The sequence below is a fragment of the Lentinula edodes genome (assembly GCF_021015755.1).
Source record: "Lentinula edodes strain Le(Bin) 0899 ss11 chromosome Unknown C8R40scaffold_58, whole genome shotgun sequence".
Lineage (NCBI taxonomy): Eukaryota > Fungi > Basidiomycota > Agaricomycetes > Agaricales > Omphalotaceae > Lentinula > Lentinula edodes.
This window is the reverse complement of record NW_025764364.1, coordinates 24,559-39,813: the sequence shown is the minus strand read 5'-3', so window position 1 is coordinate 39,813 and position 15,255 is coordinate 24,559. Positions and strand designations below refer to the sequence as shown.

The following is a 15,255-nucleotide window of genomic DNA, read 5'->3' as shown; positions in this document are numbered from 1 at the left end:
TATAAAAGGATCATGCTTAGATAGGTAAGTAACCTATTTTTGAAAAGCCTCAGTTCCTCTATACTTACTCTCCTATCCTATCCTTACAATTCAAAATGCTGGGAACAGCATGTCTTCTCGGACTTGGATCCGCTATACTCTACACTACCAGTTTCTCTCTGACTCCAGTTAATGCTTTGAGGAATGGTGTTGGAAGGCTTCCTGGTGCGTCCCTCATTTGTTTATTTCAATTCTCGTCTCTGATCTATACTTGCAGCTTTGGGATACAATAGTACGTACTTAAATATTTGAAAAGGTCGTTACTGAGAGTCTTTACTGGATGCAGCCTGGAACGCTTACGGCGTACGTCTTTGCTTTATTTTCTCAAAACACAAGGATTCAATGAAATTACGACAGTGCAATATTGATGAAGATCTCGTCCTGGAGGCTGCCCAATTAATGGTATCCCTTGGTCTACAAACTGCTGGGTACGAATATGTCAACATCGATGATTGTTATGCGGAGAAGAACCGCAGTGAGAATGGGGACATTGTTGCCAGTGAGTCAACACATTCAGCTTGAGAATAAAGTGCTAACTAATGTTCTTGACCATTCTAACTCAGATTCGGTTCGTTTTTCACGCGGAATGAACAATCTCACAGATCAAATTCATGCACTGGGATTGTGAGTAGTTCGTGTTTTTCCGACATGAGGGACGTACTGAACAATTCGGCGACCCAATTGGGGAACAGTAAAACCGGTATCGTACGTTATATAAGTCTGGCTCAAATTGCAGGAAACTTAGGTGCACATTCCCCCCTCCCAGTACAGCGATTCCGGCTGGTTTACCTGCGGTGGATACCCTGGTTCTTTCCAAAATGAACTTCGTGATGCACGGACATTCCAAGACTGGGGATTTGATTATCTGAAGCGAGCAAAATTTCATTCCTATGATCATGTTCAGCCTTCTGATGGGTATCCAAAAGATTTGACAATTGTGCAAGTGAGTTTTGAATGAGAAGGATGAAAAACTCGAGATGCCCTTACCTTTTCCCTAGTCCCATTTGATGACGTTATTCGCGAAGGGATGATAGGCAGTGTGTATTCACATCTCTCCTCTTCTCCTGGATTAAATCCTTCCTCCTCTACTTTGTAGAATTCACGCGCATGGCTGATGCCCTCGCCCATCTTTCAAAAAAGTCTGGGAAACCACCGTTCCTATTTTCACTTTGCCAATGGGGCTGGGTGAGTCCATCATTTCAGCCTCTGTTCTGCACTCTCATTTAAAGTTGATTTCGATTGCACAAATCAGGAACAAGTATGGCTGTATGTTGCTACTAGTATTACGCTCCAGAAATACAAATTTTTTTGGTTTTACTAATGCTATCGGACTGGTTCACAGTTGGGGATCGACTCTTGGCCATAGTTGGCGGGTACGTACTCCTTGTGAAGTTTTGTTCGAAGCCTCACGCTCATATCTATCCAATCATCATTGTAGGTGACTGGTGATATCTCACCAAATTGGGATTCGCTGACACTGATCATCAACTTGTACGTTCGCCCGGAATTCAAGGACTGCGGGAAGCTTATCATGACGTTCTCGATATGCACCACTGCAGTAACTCCTTCATAACTCAAGCCACGGACTTTCATGGTCACAATGACATGGACATGGTGGGTGTATAAGGTTCCTATCCATATAGCGAACTTACTGACTGATCTGTCTTCAATATCTATCTTAGTTGCAACTGTTAGTTTCTCCAATTTCTTATCCGTTCAAAGTTCGCCATTAATACGTCTTGACATAGAGGAAACGGCGGACTTACCTTCGATGAGGCCAAATCTCATTTCACAGCGTGGGCGTTGATGAAATCACCGCTTCTGGTATGTGCACCATTTCTATACCTCTAGCGGGGTTTATACTAATGATTCTTTTCTTCGCGTTCCAGATTGGGACCAACGTATGCATATTTTCGCTCTAGCATATTGCTGTTCAACCTAATCATAAAATTCAAGTTATCAGCAATCACACCTGAGATCCTCGAAATTCTGACCAACACGGAAATCCTCGCCATCAACCAAGATCCCGTTGTCGGAAAATCGATCTCACCATTCAGGTGGGGAGTTAATGTATGTATTACATACCATCATACTTGCTTCGCTGTATCAATTAACTTCAATTACCTGCCTGTTTCATCCCCGTTGCACTTGCTACTTTGAATTTTCAGCCCGACTGGACAAGCAATTCTTCCTTCCCCGCTCAGTATTACAGTGGACCTTCAGAAAATGGAACCGTCTTCATGCTTGTGAGCTCCTTTCCCGCTTTGGGGCCTTGTTATCGATACCTACTATACTTATGGATGCATCTTTCAGCTGAACACCCTCAACGAGACTTCTGACATGTTTTTCAACCTTACCGAATCTCCTTGGATCAGGGCTGGAAGGGAGTACTCTGTCCGTGTAAGATGCTCCCCTTGGCACAACTTCACATCATGCATTCCACTCATGTGTTGATCAACAGGACCTATGGACCCACACTGAGAATGGTACCGCGATCCGCAACTTCACCGCAACCAATGTCCCACCGCATGGTGTCGTTGCCTTGTTGCTCAAAGATACTGGAGATGAACCGGAAGGTATCTTTCCTCCCTGTGCAGTGCCATCGTGTTCGTTTGAGAATGGGACGATATTCGCTTGAATTGTACATAGCATACCATTAATGTGCTGTCTCAATTTTCCAAAGTATTGTAGCCAAGTACGATAATAACCTGACATAAAGCTGTTCAGCTGTTCACAAGAACGGACTTCCTTGTGACTCCTTGATGTCGAAATGAGCCAAGGATCCACCCAAGATATCACCCACAAATGAATCACTGCTCTTCTGCCAAAATACGACAACAACTGCTATACTACTTCCACAACTCCTTCTGCCGGTCTTCAAAACCCTTCGTCAAGTTTTCCCGCCACTTGGAATCAAACAAAAAACGATTAGCAGATGAATTCAATGTACTTGTCAGAAGACGGCGCCACATACGTTTGTACTTGTCGCCGGCATATAGCTCTTGACCAGTCGATAACACAGTGATCCCTTCATACAGTCTCGAACTTGTAAGGACTTCGCCAAAACCCTCGAAACTATCCCCTTTGAATTCCAACTGGATGCTGGAGTCGGTGGGACTCTGCACTCCTCCTTGTCCGGTGAACCGCCATTTTAAGGAAATGGGTGAAAAGCATGATTGCGTTATCAGAGATGAGGGTCACGTATCAGACATGTTCTGCAGTCCGTGTCGCAGGTGTACTTTGTGTGGGATGATGCTTAGCGTCAGTCATTGCATGTACAAAAATATTGCTAGCCTGCATATTATTGAGCATGACACTGTCCGCCGCCTGCGACAACACAGGAACACTATTCTTCCTCAACGACATCGCACCATTGAAAACTCTTTTTTAAACCAATGCTCCAACGTTAACGTGGGCGACAATCCTCTTCCAGATCATCTCCCAGATAGCAGGAACACCGACCACAATACTCGGCTGAAACGTAGCTACAGGGGCATCAGTAAGGGTTTTGACGCGACCATACCCGGAAGTCATGCCAATGCAAGGCATGATAAGCTCTACGATACGCTCGAGAACATGAGCGAGATAGGCATCGTCATAGGTGAGGTGGTGGTGACCACGGAGCGTATATACGGCGCCAACAGGTGCCAAGGTTGGCATGGGTGATACAACACTTTTCGGTGGTCCAGTGGAGCGGGCTGTGAAAGGTTCTGTTGATTTTGGCTTGACCAATTGGTGGGTTTTGTCGATGGAAAACACCTGGATGGATTCACGAACCGCAATGACGTCACTAACCAGGGTTTTAGATGGTTCGCAAACTTGATTGACGGCGTATTGGAGAATGTTGTAGAGTGTTGGTAGAAGCTCTGATCAATAACAAGCATTGGCCATTAGCTGCCAGTCGACACTGGAAAAGAGGATGTGATTGAGCGCACAAAACGATTATCCGACCAACCTCATTGAACACACCATCCAAAGTAACGCCAATTTCAATGAGACCCCAAGAGACCCCTCGCGATTTCTGACACATCCTCATTGAGCTCGATGAAGTTGATATCCTATCCTATCCTTGTAGTCGCTAAGCTGGAAATATTTCCACCTCTTCTTCTCCGTTACTCCTTGACCTCCTTCTCCTCCTCATGAATATCGACGATCTCATGCCAGCCAAGAGCTCTCCGGGTTCCATGTGTACGTGCAGCATATTCGAGGATGTTGTATACGGTTTCGATGCCTTCGAAGGGTTGTGATGAACCAATCTGACTGAAGTTATTGCTATCAGTCCAATTGGACCTTCACCACGTCCCGCTGCGGGCCCAATTTCCACGGGACCTTTGCCAAAGTAGCCCAGTTTATTCGTATGAATCATGGTAGTAGGTGTAGAAGGGTGAAAACGTAACGCATTACACGGCCCGGGCCTTTCTGAAATTCACTTTCATTCAGGTTGGGCGGAACGGTATTGTTGCTGATTGCCGCCCGGCGCCGATGGAAGTTCTGGAATTTGTTCAGCTCTCAAACTCAAGAGTCGCCTGTTTTGTGAACGACGAAGTGTCAAAGTTGAACTTCATCAACACAATAAGTACGATAAGATGATTGAACTTCTTCTCGGAGCATGAGATTCTAGATTAAAGCTATGGGCTCAGCGCTCAGGTCTAAACATAATGGTTTTCAATTTTCGAAACGTTACGGTACAAAATCGTCAAACAAAATACTATTGGGTCACAGCTACAAACTGCCTAGAATTGAGAGGATGTCGGAGTGAGTACTATGTAAAATCTCAAGTAAGATGAGTCCTACTTACTACCCCGGCAAGTACTGGCATACTTTCATAGGACCGCACTCAAGTGGCGCAAGTGAGCCCACCGTTTCCATTGATACAAGCTATGAAGTGAACGAGACTTGTCAGCTTCTGAAGCAGCAACCAAGGTAATTCCAGATTTACTCACAGCCAGAAAGAACGTTCCCATTGTCGTAGAATTTGCACGAGCTTCCGTACTTGTGAGAGCAATTCTTCGGGCAGCGGCAAGCACTGTTGGCATCAGGAGCAATATCTGCAGCAGCAGCAGCAGCAGTGGTACTGGTGACGCCCAAGGCTACAACGAGGACAGCGGAGAGAATAGCAAAGAACTTCATAGTGAGTATTTCGGTATTGAATCGAGCTGGCTGGAGTGGTTTTGTGCTAGTTGGAATGAGGATAGAATACAACTCTTGTACGCTTTTTATATCTGATTTTCTCTCTACTACAAATATAGTAACAGGCCAATTATTCGGCTTGCTTCACTGTGACGCTTGAAATGTACATAGCCTTCTGTCTTCTTGTACATACTTGTTTTGACTTCAGATCATACAACGCATAACGGCTAATTCATTTGACCTCAAGCCATTTTTGATTCTTGAGGCTTTGTTTTGGGCGGCACTGAATATCATTACTCTATCATGGGGCTGAAGCAGTTTCAACTGCACAACTTAGTTCATGTCGTATTTTTCCAAGAGATATAATTTTTTTACTAGCCTGTATAGTTCCGTAGTTCATTACGAAAATGTTCAGATAATCCTCCCATTACCGTCATTCCGTTGAGCTACTCGGAAGTTGTATACTTATTGAACTGCGTATGTGTATAACACCGATGACTTGGCCGTTAACTGAGCGGAAGGATCTCCTTTTTACAGCAATGGTGTTACACTCCTTTTCGCTTGCATACACCCGGGAAACCGAGTAAAAAATCAGTCCGTCCTCTTCTCTAGTAATAGTATGAACAGGAGGAGCCGATTACGTTCCGTCAAGGCAAGCGAGAAATATGCAGTCTATTTGCACTGAAGGATCGAGCAAAACACCGTTGAAGCCTATCAATGTACTGCTACCTCAACATTATCAAGTAGTACGCGCCCTCTTCGAGTTATATTACCTCCAAGAAATGTGACCTGGGCCATAGGTGAACTGCCCTACGCTGGAGATTAATCAGTACTGAACACAGTACAGTCTGGCAGGCTGGGCTTCCTTCTGCGAACAGGAAAAATGCAGGAAACCAGTCCGCGTTACTCAATCACTTGAGGAAAAGTAACTTTCGAAACTGATGTTGAATGCTTACGTTCATTCTCGGGGGCTAATTCTGGATAATTATTTCTCGCTTGCTAAATGGCTAAATATTTTTGGCTACTATACCGTACCCTTTCTCCTGGTTAATGGGCTTAAATGCTGATATATTAAGAGTCATCAGACTCAGAACAAATAGTCTGTTTCTTTCCGTGGACATCTTCTGTTGCAATTGTTCATGACACATTCCAAGTATACTTACTCCACCCGTCGAGTTACTGTGGTCTGTAAATGCATGCACTGGCATGTGGTATGATATATACGGCATAAGTTGTGGCCTACTTACGGTACTAACTTGCAAAAAGAAATTGTGGAGCCCATACATAGAGTACAGGACTACCGCTAAGTGCGATTTGCAATTACACTCGGTAAGTGATCCACCGTTAAGTACATACTAGCGACAGCAGGATTTTCGAGCGCGGGTGCCAAGAGATTTACATCACAATAGAGCTCATTAAATCACCATATCTACACCGGCTGGAACGCATTGGGCGTGCTCAGACATGTACAGTGACGCGCAAATCAAATCCACACCCCCCGATTTGGAAATTTTGTGATTAAACTGTTTTTGTGAACATTTTTGTATGCTACATCCTGTAAAGCATGTTGATTCTACTATAAAGACTTACTTGTGGCAATATAAGCTGTTTGAACCCTCAAAATTCAATATTTCTGAGCAGAGGAACAACAGATTTACGCTGATTTACAGTTCTGGGCTGGTGACATAAGGCCTTCCAAATCGGGGGGTGTGGATTTGATTTGCGCGTCACTGTATACATAGTAGTAGGTATCTGGGAGGCATAAGTATCGGTTGAGTAACGCGTTAAGTTAATATGGGGACACAGCCTTCTCGTCATGATATGAACGGTGGCAAGCTCTTTTAGAGTACATTCCTCAGATGCTGAAGTTTGCCTAGGGTTGTGGCTGTGAAAATGTCATAGCAGTCCACTGAGAACGGATTCTATTGCATACTCATAGGAACTGTTCTTCCTCCTACCCTGCTCTTCTCCTCCTCCTAAGTCCGAGACAGTCTCGGTATGAGCGTCGCGTACACTAGAGACAATTTGTAAGGCAATAACTCGCGAGGCCTGGGTGGAATGGTCGATTGAAGTATATAAGCGCTCAATGATTGCCGGAGTTCACCGTTCACCTATTTAGTCAGTGTCAAAGCTGAATGTACTCAACGCTCGACAAACCGAACTTATACCCGATCCGCGGGCGTTAACACATTAGGGATTTTCAAATGTTCTCGCACAAAATAGAACAAATATCATTCGGTAATATCTAGGCTACGGTACTGCCTGTTTCATCGTGATGAGGGTGTCGGAGTCGTGTATAACCTTTCAAAGGTTGTATTTAGACCTAGGTTCCAGTGTATGAAGAGAAGTCTCACTTACTACCCCATCAAGTCCTAGCATGCTACCAGCTGTCTTGGGACTGCACTAAGTAGCACAAGTGAGCCCGCCGTTTCCATTGACACAAGCTATCATGAGAGCAAGCTCGTCAGCCTTCTCAGTAATAAACAAGTTGGTCCCGAAATTACTCACAGCCAGAAATAACGTTCCCGTTGTCGTAGAACTTGCACGAGTCACCGAATTTGTGAGAGCAATTGTTCGGGCAGCGACAAGCACTGTCAGGGTCGGCAGCGATGTCGGCAGCAGCAGCAGCAGCAGTGACGCTGGTGACACCCAAGGCCGCAACGAGGACGGCGGAGAGGATAGCGGAGAACTTCATTGTGAATATTCCGGTATTAAATCGAGCTAGTTGTTGTGGTTGTAAGTTGGAATGAGGATGGGATTCATTTTTCGTACGCTCTTTATATCTTTCTCCCTCCCCCTACATGCCAATCATTTGACTTGCTCCACTGCGGAACTCGAATGGTACATACTTGCTATGGATCTAAATCGTAGAATACATAACTCCACAAGGGCGGTGTATTGACCAGACATTTACTGAACCTCAAGGCAGTCTTGCTGCTGCCGTCCTTTGAATCAAGAGTAAGCGATAGCAGAGGTATCAAATATTGCTGCTCTGCTTATTGTGGATGCTCAGCGGATAAATATTGATTTGGCCATAATATGATGGTCCGCACCTGGTCCGCACGTACATCGCAGTCGGTCCTCCCATCGCCGTCATTTCGTTAAGCAGCTATTCAGTCACACGGTAGTTCGTTTTGTGTGCAATTGGCCTTAACTGGGCAAGCGGAAGTATTTGTTTTCCCTTCTACTTGCTTACAACCTGGCTGCTCTGATTGAAATTTGAAACACTCAACGTCAAAGCCTTAAACCTATTCCTTATTCTAACTTACAAAGAACCTACATAGCAAGAAACGACAGGCGCCGAATATATCTATCAAGGTAAGCGAAATTTAATTTGCACCTGCGAGCTTCAAGGGATCATATTCACTTACATTGACGCTCTAACAAAACACGGTTGAAGCTGTACTTTGCTACTCCACAATAGACCGAGCGGATCAATATCTCTCCTTTGAAGAATGCCAATAATTGTGTCTAGCCAAATAATATCATGATGTACTGTAGCATGTTGTATCATATATGTCCCAGCTGATTGGTCTTGACTTCCTCAAACCAAAGTGACAAATGAATGGAAAATAGTTGCATTGAAGGCATGATTGAAAGTTAAGGATTTTTACAATGGACATCCGTTGTCATCGAAGATTTTGAATATTCGAGCATAATCAATCCATGTAACCTTTAGCTCTGTAATGTAATTTAAAGCCATACTTGTTTCCTACGTTAATCATGATTGCGGCAAGGTTCAGCTTGTGAGACTCCACTGTACTTAGTCAAGCTCCAGCTGCGTACAGGTTAGTACTTAGGCGTAAAACAAGCACAGGAAATTATGAAATGTGTTTGAATGGTCAAGGTCACATCGACGCTGGTGGGGCACAGGGGACATTACGAGGCTGTAGTTTACGGAAGTATCGTCCTTATGTACGGTACTTCATACAAAAATAATTTCCTTTTATGGCAGTAGTTTCGCCTTATTCGGCCAAATGTAACACTGAGTTGAATTGTATTGAATTCTTGTGACCGGCACGGGATATCACGGGACTGTGACTCTGTCAAAATTATTTTTTCTCGTCTCACAGCATCTCACTATAGATACTTACTATAGATACTTACTGTAATTCATGTAAATTTGCATTTATTTCATTCTTAAAAAACATTCAATGTCGGCGCCTGTAAGGCGCCCCGTTTATTTGATTCCATAATATTCAATAACCCCCAAAAAAGGAGCCGAGTTTTTGCCATGCACGGTGGTGCAGTGGCCTGCAATCGCATGTCTCCTGGATCTGTTCCCAGCCCGCGGTTTGGAATTTCGGCTGCTGTTTACCCTTATTTCTTGAATACTATGTACATAGGCGCAGGAGGATGCATATTATTATATGTCAGCTTTGTACACCCGTGTTAAAGCTTACCACCACCTGCGGTGAACGAATTCACTTCGCTGTCGACGACAGCCGTGCCATATATACTGGATTCAGAAGAACATGTTTTGAAAGCGAATTGTGAATAAAGAAATGTGCATCGTCAATTTTTTGCGGGTAGGTCTTTTTTGATTTACGATACGCAGTTTTGAGACAAATTCGAAAGTTTTTGAGAAGATCCACGGCATCGCCAAAGGTGAAGGATAGGTAACGCTTCTTCAGCAACTGACCATTGGTTTGATGGTCCATCTCACGCTGACGGCTTTCGGGGGCCAGTGGGAAGGATTCGGTATCATCATTGAAGAAGATAGAGTAAATATGATCCACCAAACCGATTACAAGTCATGGAAGAGAATTGTGATAGAATGGGACCATGTTTTCTGGGGGTGTTGCGCGAGGAGTAGAGTTCAGAACAGGGTTATTATCTGCCTAAGTACTGGTGAAATCTGGCGCGTCTTCGACAGAGTCTGATTCAGGGGGGGGGAACACAAGTTCGGCAAGTCCTCACATATTAGCGGCCAACTGGGCGACTTTGTACGTTTGCCCAATGGTACTGAACACTCCAAAAAGATCACCTTAGAGATCTTTACGGTTCTGCACGTCTGACCACGATGATAGAATCATCGACTTGTATTCAGTATATGTCTAGTACAGGATGTCGTCAAACAAAACAAACAATTTCCGAACTGCGTCTAAAGTCATGGTCTCTACTTTAGTATACCTCGATCCAAGGACCTGCTCAATTTCCAACTTTCCTTCATTCTCCGTTTGATTCCAGACATCAATTGTTCCAAGAATATCAAGTGCACTTCTCTGGCCGGGCGGGTCAAGACCCTTCAAGCTCAAGCCCAAGCTTAGTGAAGGGAGGAATCTTTCAGTAAATATGTTTGAACAGTGTACAAGTTTGGCCCAAATGAATCGAAGGATCTATAACCATAAAAATTGATAATAAATTCAAGGATATCATGAGTACAAAATGGGGCGAGAAAAGAGACGCTCAAGACAGCAAAATACGTGTACAGGGAGGGGGCAGTGTGAGTATAAATGACAGGGATGAGGATTAAGGAAGGTGGGTACAAATAATGCAATGAATACTGACCTCGGGTATGTGTGTGGATGCCGAAATTCCATCAATTCTTGAAGCTAAATCTTGCGAAGTAGCAGTATGAAGTAGAGCTGGCTGACTTTGTATCGATGACGATCTAAGCCGGGATTCTTCTTGTAGCTTTGACTTTTAGAAACGAGGTGAGAAAGAGGTAAAGAAGTGGGGCAGGGGGTAGATGAATTGAAGAAGCCAGTATTTATCCGAAATTTAACTCGAGTGGAAGGAAATCATCGATGCAATGTACAAAATTATCAAATAGACCTACCTTGTCCCATCCACATGCTTCTAACAATACTCCTTCTTTACCCTCCTCCTCCAGATCATCTACATCAACTCTCCACATGACGTCCAAGTTTCTAATTATCACCCGATTTCCTATCAGATTGATTAAGAGAAAGCAATCTGCCATACCTAGTGAATAATGACATCTCCAAATCCCTTGCCGCCATATTACGGTGGTACATATGGACCGGGGCAGCCATTGCTCCAGATATCTCAGTCCCTATATTCAACGAGAGGAGCAGCAAACACAGGAAAATCATCATTAACGAGACATTTCCAGTTCCCCTACACCATCGTGGACCCCATCGTCGAAACATCCCGTGTGTATAGGAAATCCTGAACTTCGAGACCGAGGTAGAGGGACGGAATCGGGAAAGGATCCAAGGGAAAGCAGGAGGGAAGGAAAGCGTTGCTACGGTTATAAGCTGTATACTTATAACGCAAACGCACACATAAGTATAGGCAATCATATACCCAAAACCCGATAAATTGGATGAAGTAAAGCAGTAACGCGGCTGCTCAAATAAAGTAAAGCTTTGACCGGCACATGAATCCTTATTCAGATGAACCATGTGAGCTTGACTTTAGTGAAAGACTTCTGCCGTTCAAGTTAGCCTTATATGTATCCCTCAGCCTAACCTGGGCACCCGGTCATTCACTACTTGATTCTGTACTGACAGTCTTGTACACAATGAACAGGCGGTAACCCCTAAAGAACATTACTGGCTAGGAACCAGGATTGAATATCCTCGGATTCCTACATCGTTCTGTAACTTCTCAGTTCTGGAATGGACCTAACGAGTGACAACTTCTGGAATATTGAGTGCCATATGTAGGTTGCCTGAATGTCGGTCACCTGAGGGCATTTTGGACCAAGATAGAAACTTGAGTAACAAAGATGAGACTCAAAGTTGGCAAGGAATGGAAGATGTATGACTTCCTTCCTTCTTTCCTCCATCGAATGACATCCGCGTTTGGTCCTGAGAAAACTCCTGAGTATCCATAATCGAATGGTGCACGGTTCGTCGGTTCCTAGCACGTTTACTTCCTATGTCAGAAGTCTTTTTAGATCATATCAGACGTACCGAACTATCTGCACCCTTCTGCACCCTCACAGATACACCTATACTTAATGTTCTCACTACGTATCGTAATCGATATGATCTTGAGCCTATAGGCCACCGAGGCTCGAGGGGGTCACAAGGACAGGTATATGTACATTGTACTGCTTTGCAACCGTCTTACGACACACAACGAGATTTCGATTTCTTGCTCGGGAATGGATCCTGCAAGATAATGTGACGGGAAGCAATAAGCGTTGTGATGTTCGTGATGCCCAGGTAGTGGATTCTAATCCAACAATGAAAATTAATGAACAGTCATGTACACAGAGCAAAAGCCTGGCATAAAATGCAAACATAGACCAATCTCAAGCGCCCTGCTCCCATTTGCTTTTTTCTCTCGAACAATCCACACGTTGACCGGTCATCAGGGATTCCTAGACAACGGTGGATCTCGCATCAACACCCCTTTCAGTTAAAGCTAGATGGAAGGGTTTTATCACAGTCTGGGAGGTCTTTGGAGGGCTTTGACGCCACATTATACAGTGGGGTGATCATCAATGAGCGAAAGAAAAAGTGGAAGATGATATATAATGTTGTTTCTGGCAGACCACTGGACATTTGGTTCCGCAATACAGGCAGACTAAAATATCCTTGAGATTTCGCAACGACCTCTGTTACGGTCTAGTTCAGTGAAGGAAGGTCAATATCCGTAATTGTGGGTAGAATGAGCCTCGAGCAATTTTTATCGTGAAATGAGTCGAGGAAAGATACCACCGCCATTTCGCAATAGAGACACCCCTTGAGCTGAGGCTTCCAGTGATGTGCCTGCCAACTTCAGGGAGGAAAGTAGAAAAGCAGAATCAACGATAAAATGGGACATAACTACGAAGTAGAGAAGGGGATCTTCGCATCCTTGCACATATGGCAGTAGAAACAAGACCGCAATTTTTAGCGGATACTAACGCGTATTCAGAAGCAACGGTACGGCTGGATCGAAAGGTCTGAAGACTGCAATCGGCGGAAAAGCGTGGATGACACAATTGAAGTCTACTGAAGAGATTCCCAATCCAAGTTGGTATATTCGAGTCCTTTGTGGCGCCAATTGTTTCACGTAACCCATAACTCGTTACCGGGAATGGAGACGTCCCGAGGAGACGATCAACGCTAACCAGACGGAATGTTTATCATCGAAAGTGATCTCCAAAGTGAGGCGTTTGTAGTCCTTAGTAGTAGAAGAGGCCGAGACAGGGAGAAGAAATCGGTACTTCAACTATCCTCCAGCTCAATCCTTGACGACTTTGCCGGGCGAGTCCTGGACACCGAGGAAATACGAGTACAATAAGTGGAAGATGAAGGATCGAATGTAGAGGATAGTGAGGGGCGGCGGAGGACAATGGTGACGATGGAATAAGTTCGAAAGGTACTGAAGTGGATGAAGATAGATCTAGAGGTTCCGATGAGAAGATTGGTGAGGTTTCGGTTACATCCAGCACATTGGCCTGCCCACGCGGCTGAGAAGCAGCAAGAAATCATGAATCATGACTTGTTCTACCTCCTTCGACAGCTTCCTCCGGCCGAATCTTATTCTTCAGAAGCCGTATAACCCTTGCGGCAAGATTGCTGCATTTCTTGTCCCGCCTACAACAAATCGTATAGCTCTTGCTGCGAGATCGCAGCTCCTGCACCTTTTGCACGTCTTGTGTTTCCTCCCCCCCCGCCACAAAGCATTCGCGAGTCCGAAGAAAGTCGACATAAGAAGCGGAAGGTCACAACTTTGTCCAGAATACTGATAGGACATTCAGATTTTCAACGTTTGAGGAACCCCCATGTTTCCGGACTATCCCATTTGGAACCGTAAATTTTGAGCCCAGGCAATCGAAGGGCAGACTCAACAGTGGCACTCTCAAGCGCAAGACGAAATTGGATCGACACACCCTTGGAACTACCTAACTGCAGGCGAGTTTATGGGCTCGTTGAGCGGCACTCCTCGAAATCTAAACCAAACTTACCAAAATTTCAACCAGCCTTTGACATCTCAATCAGTCTTATTCTATCATCCGACACCAGACGATAGCCAGGCATCATGATATTCTCACTCCAGTTATCATTCCACGTCCTCCACCGCATCCAATTTGACGAGTAGAATTGGAGGATGAAATCCAGACTGGCGGGAGAAGAAGACGATCCTAGTTTTCGCTTGTTGGTTCAAGTGACAATGTCTCTTGCAGAATCAGCCTATCGTTGGTCCGTCGTAGCCTGCCATATCATTTTCTCGGCTTCCCTGAATCAGAGCTAGCGAGCAATTCACATACCTTGGATCCGACGTCGAGCCAAAGATATGCAGACCGTTACTCTATCGAACCTTCGATTCGCCTAAACTTGGGTTGAAGGCTGGAGAAAGTGAAAGGCGAAAAAGGGACCGCCATTGTATTATATTGTAATTGATCCTCAATGGCATCCTCCTGAGCGTTCCAAATACTGAGTAGGAATGACCGGTGTCCGGTGTAGTGGGAACACAATAGAATTATTGAAGTAGGTTGGAATACTACGGCCTACACTTCTTGGACAAATGACTCTGACCGGTTGTTATCGCGCAGGATGGACATCGATGGACCCTTGCTCCGAAATTGCGCCTCCCGGTGATATTGAGAAGCCTAAGAATCGACAAGTAACACTTGATTTCGCCTTTCCTTTCGCTCGAGGACCATCACGCGTTCCTCGTGGACAGAATATGTTGATCGAAAGACCTATTCCCCAAGACCAATCCCATCGATGAAACCCTGAGGCGGATGTTTGTTAGAAGATTGTGCAACTTGACTATCCGGGTAAGACTTACCGACCAAGCACCATTTTCGACGTCTTATCGTCACCGAACAACCTTGCTATGATCTTCGTGTCTCTCCTACATTTCTTCTAATTCCTCCGCGGCATCCTGATACACGACACAGTTCGAATGAGACTATGGAATACGGATTATACGAGGATTCTAGACAGCGAATGAAATTGAAAAACGTCGTGGGCAGGACATGGGTCTCAGCGCCAAACTAAGCACTTAGCGCGGGCGACAAACACGGCTCTGCGAAATCGAATTGCCAAATTTGAACTATGGTATATAGCCGCAAACGGTCCTGTAACCTGTTGATAAACTCGTGGACCTGCACAAGTAGGCGAGAGTGGGTTGATTATTGAATAGGGCAAGAGCAATACGGATCCATGTAGTAAA

The 15,255-nt window shown here is 44.7% G+C and overlaps 5 protein-coding genes across 5 annotated transcripts; 1 reads left to right on the top strand and 4 right to left on the bottom strand.

Moving 5' to 3' along the window:
- Positions 1-38: 38 nt before the first annotated feature.
- On the top strand, positions 39-2,762 carry C8R40DRAFT_1131576 (glycoside hydrolase). The gene is made up of 21 exons (XM_046229212.1): positions 39-204; positions 257-271; positions 326-342; positions 397-538; positions 603-663; positions 732-744; positions 806-909; positions 966-982; positions 1,038-1,076; positions 1,136-1,224; positions 1,292-1,305; positions 1,382-1,412; positions 1,478-1,530; positions 1,599-1,653; positions 1,722-1,729; positions 1,788-1,863; positions 1,929-1,940; positions 1,996-2,109; positions 2,208-2,285; positions 2,353-2,439; positions 2,501-2,762. The coding sequence occupies exons 1-21, from the start codon at positions 96-98 to the stop codon at positions 2,675-2,677; spliced, it is 1,311 nt and encodes a 436-aa protein (XP_046080258.1). The 5' UTR covers positions 39-95; the 3' UTR covers positions 2,678-2,762.
- Positions 2,763-3,426: 664 nt separating this feature from the next.
- Positions 3,427-4,405, bottom strand: C8R40DRAFT_1176964 (uncharacterized protein; the record flags this gene model as incomplete). The annotated part of the gene is made up of 4 exons (XM_046232609.1): positions 3,427-3,905; positions 4,009-4,102; positions 4,164-4,270; positions 4,336-4,405. The coding sequence occupies 4 exons, from the start codon at positions 4,403-4,405 to the stop codon at positions 3,427-3,429; spliced, it is 750 nt and encodes a 249-aa protein (XP_046080257.1).
- A 277-nt stretch (positions 4,406-4,682) lies between these two features.
- On the bottom strand, positions 4,683-5,235 carry C8R40DRAFT_1131566 (uncharacterized protein). The gene is made up of 3 exons (XM_046229211.1): positions 4,983-5,235; positions 4,838-4,917; positions 4,683-4,772 (listed from the first exon to the last, which is right to left on the bottom strand). Exons 1-2 carry the CDS (start codon positions 5,167-5,169, stop codon positions 4,877-4,879), a joined length of 228 nt encoding a protein of 75 aa, XP_046080256.1. The 5' UTR covers positions 5,170-5,235; the 3' UTR covers positions 4,683-4,772; positions 4,838-4,876.
- A 2,337-nt stretch (positions 5,236-7,572) lies between these two features.
- C8R40DRAFT_1176962 (uncharacterized protein) lies at positions 7,573-7,864 on the bottom strand (the record flags this gene model as incomplete). Its single annotated transcript, XM_046232608.1, has 2 exons — positions 7,573-7,613; positions 7,678-7,864. 2 exons carry the CDS (start codon positions 7,862-7,864, stop codon positions 7,573-7,575), a joined length of 228 nt encoding a protein of 75 aa, XP_046080255.1.
- Positions 7,865-10,797: 2,933 nt separating this feature from the next.
- C8R40DRAFT_751229 (uncharacterized protein) lies at positions 10,798-11,769 on the bottom strand. Its single transcript, XM_046236107.1, has 3 exons — positions 11,098-11,769; positions 10,952-11,042; positions 10,798-10,897 (listed from the first exon to the last, which is right to left on the bottom strand). The coding sequence occupies exons 1-3, from the start codon at positions 11,538-11,540 to the stop codon at positions 10,883-10,885; spliced, it is 549 nt and encodes a 182-aa protein (XP_046080254.1). The 5' UTR covers positions 11,541-11,769; the 3' UTR covers positions 10,798-10,882.
- Between the last annotated feature and the right edge of the window lie 3,486 nt (positions 11,770-15,255).

What these genes read in the sequence shown, in the direction of transcription:
- C8R40DRAFT_1131566 (XM_046229211.1), bottom strand. Translation starts at nt 5,169, where the DNA reads ATGAAGTTCTTTGCTATTCTCTCCGCTGTCCTCGTTGTAGCCTTGGGC. An exon ending in TGGGAACGTTCTTTCTGGCT is followed by an intron (nt 4,918 to 4,982) that starts GTGAGTAAATCT and finishes TTCACTTCATAG; the next exon opens with CTTGTATCAATGGAAACGGT.
- C8R40DRAFT_751229 (XM_046236107.1), bottom strand. Translation starts at nt 11,540, where the DNA reads ATGGTTCATCTGAATAAGGATTCATGTGCCGGTCAAAGCTTTACTTTA. An exon ending in GAGATGTCATTATTCACTAG is followed by an intron (nt 11,043 to 11,097) that starts GTATGGCAGATT and finishes GGTGATAATTAG; the next exon opens with AAACTTGGACGTCATGTGGA.
- C8R40DRAFT_1131576 (XM_046229212.1), top strand. Translation starts at nt 96, where the DNA reads ATGCTGGGAACAGCATGTCTTCTCGGACTTGGATCCGCTATACTCTAC. An exon ending in CTCTTGGCCATAGTTGGCGG is followed by an intron (nt 1,413 to 1,477) that starts GTACGTACTCCT and finishes TCATCATTGTAG; the next exon opens with GTGACTGGTGATATCTCACC. An exon ending in CTGACACTGATCATCAACTT is followed by an intron (nt 1,531 to 1,598) that starts GTACGTTCGCCC and finishes GCACCACTGCAG; the next exon opens with TAACTCCTTCATAACTCAAG.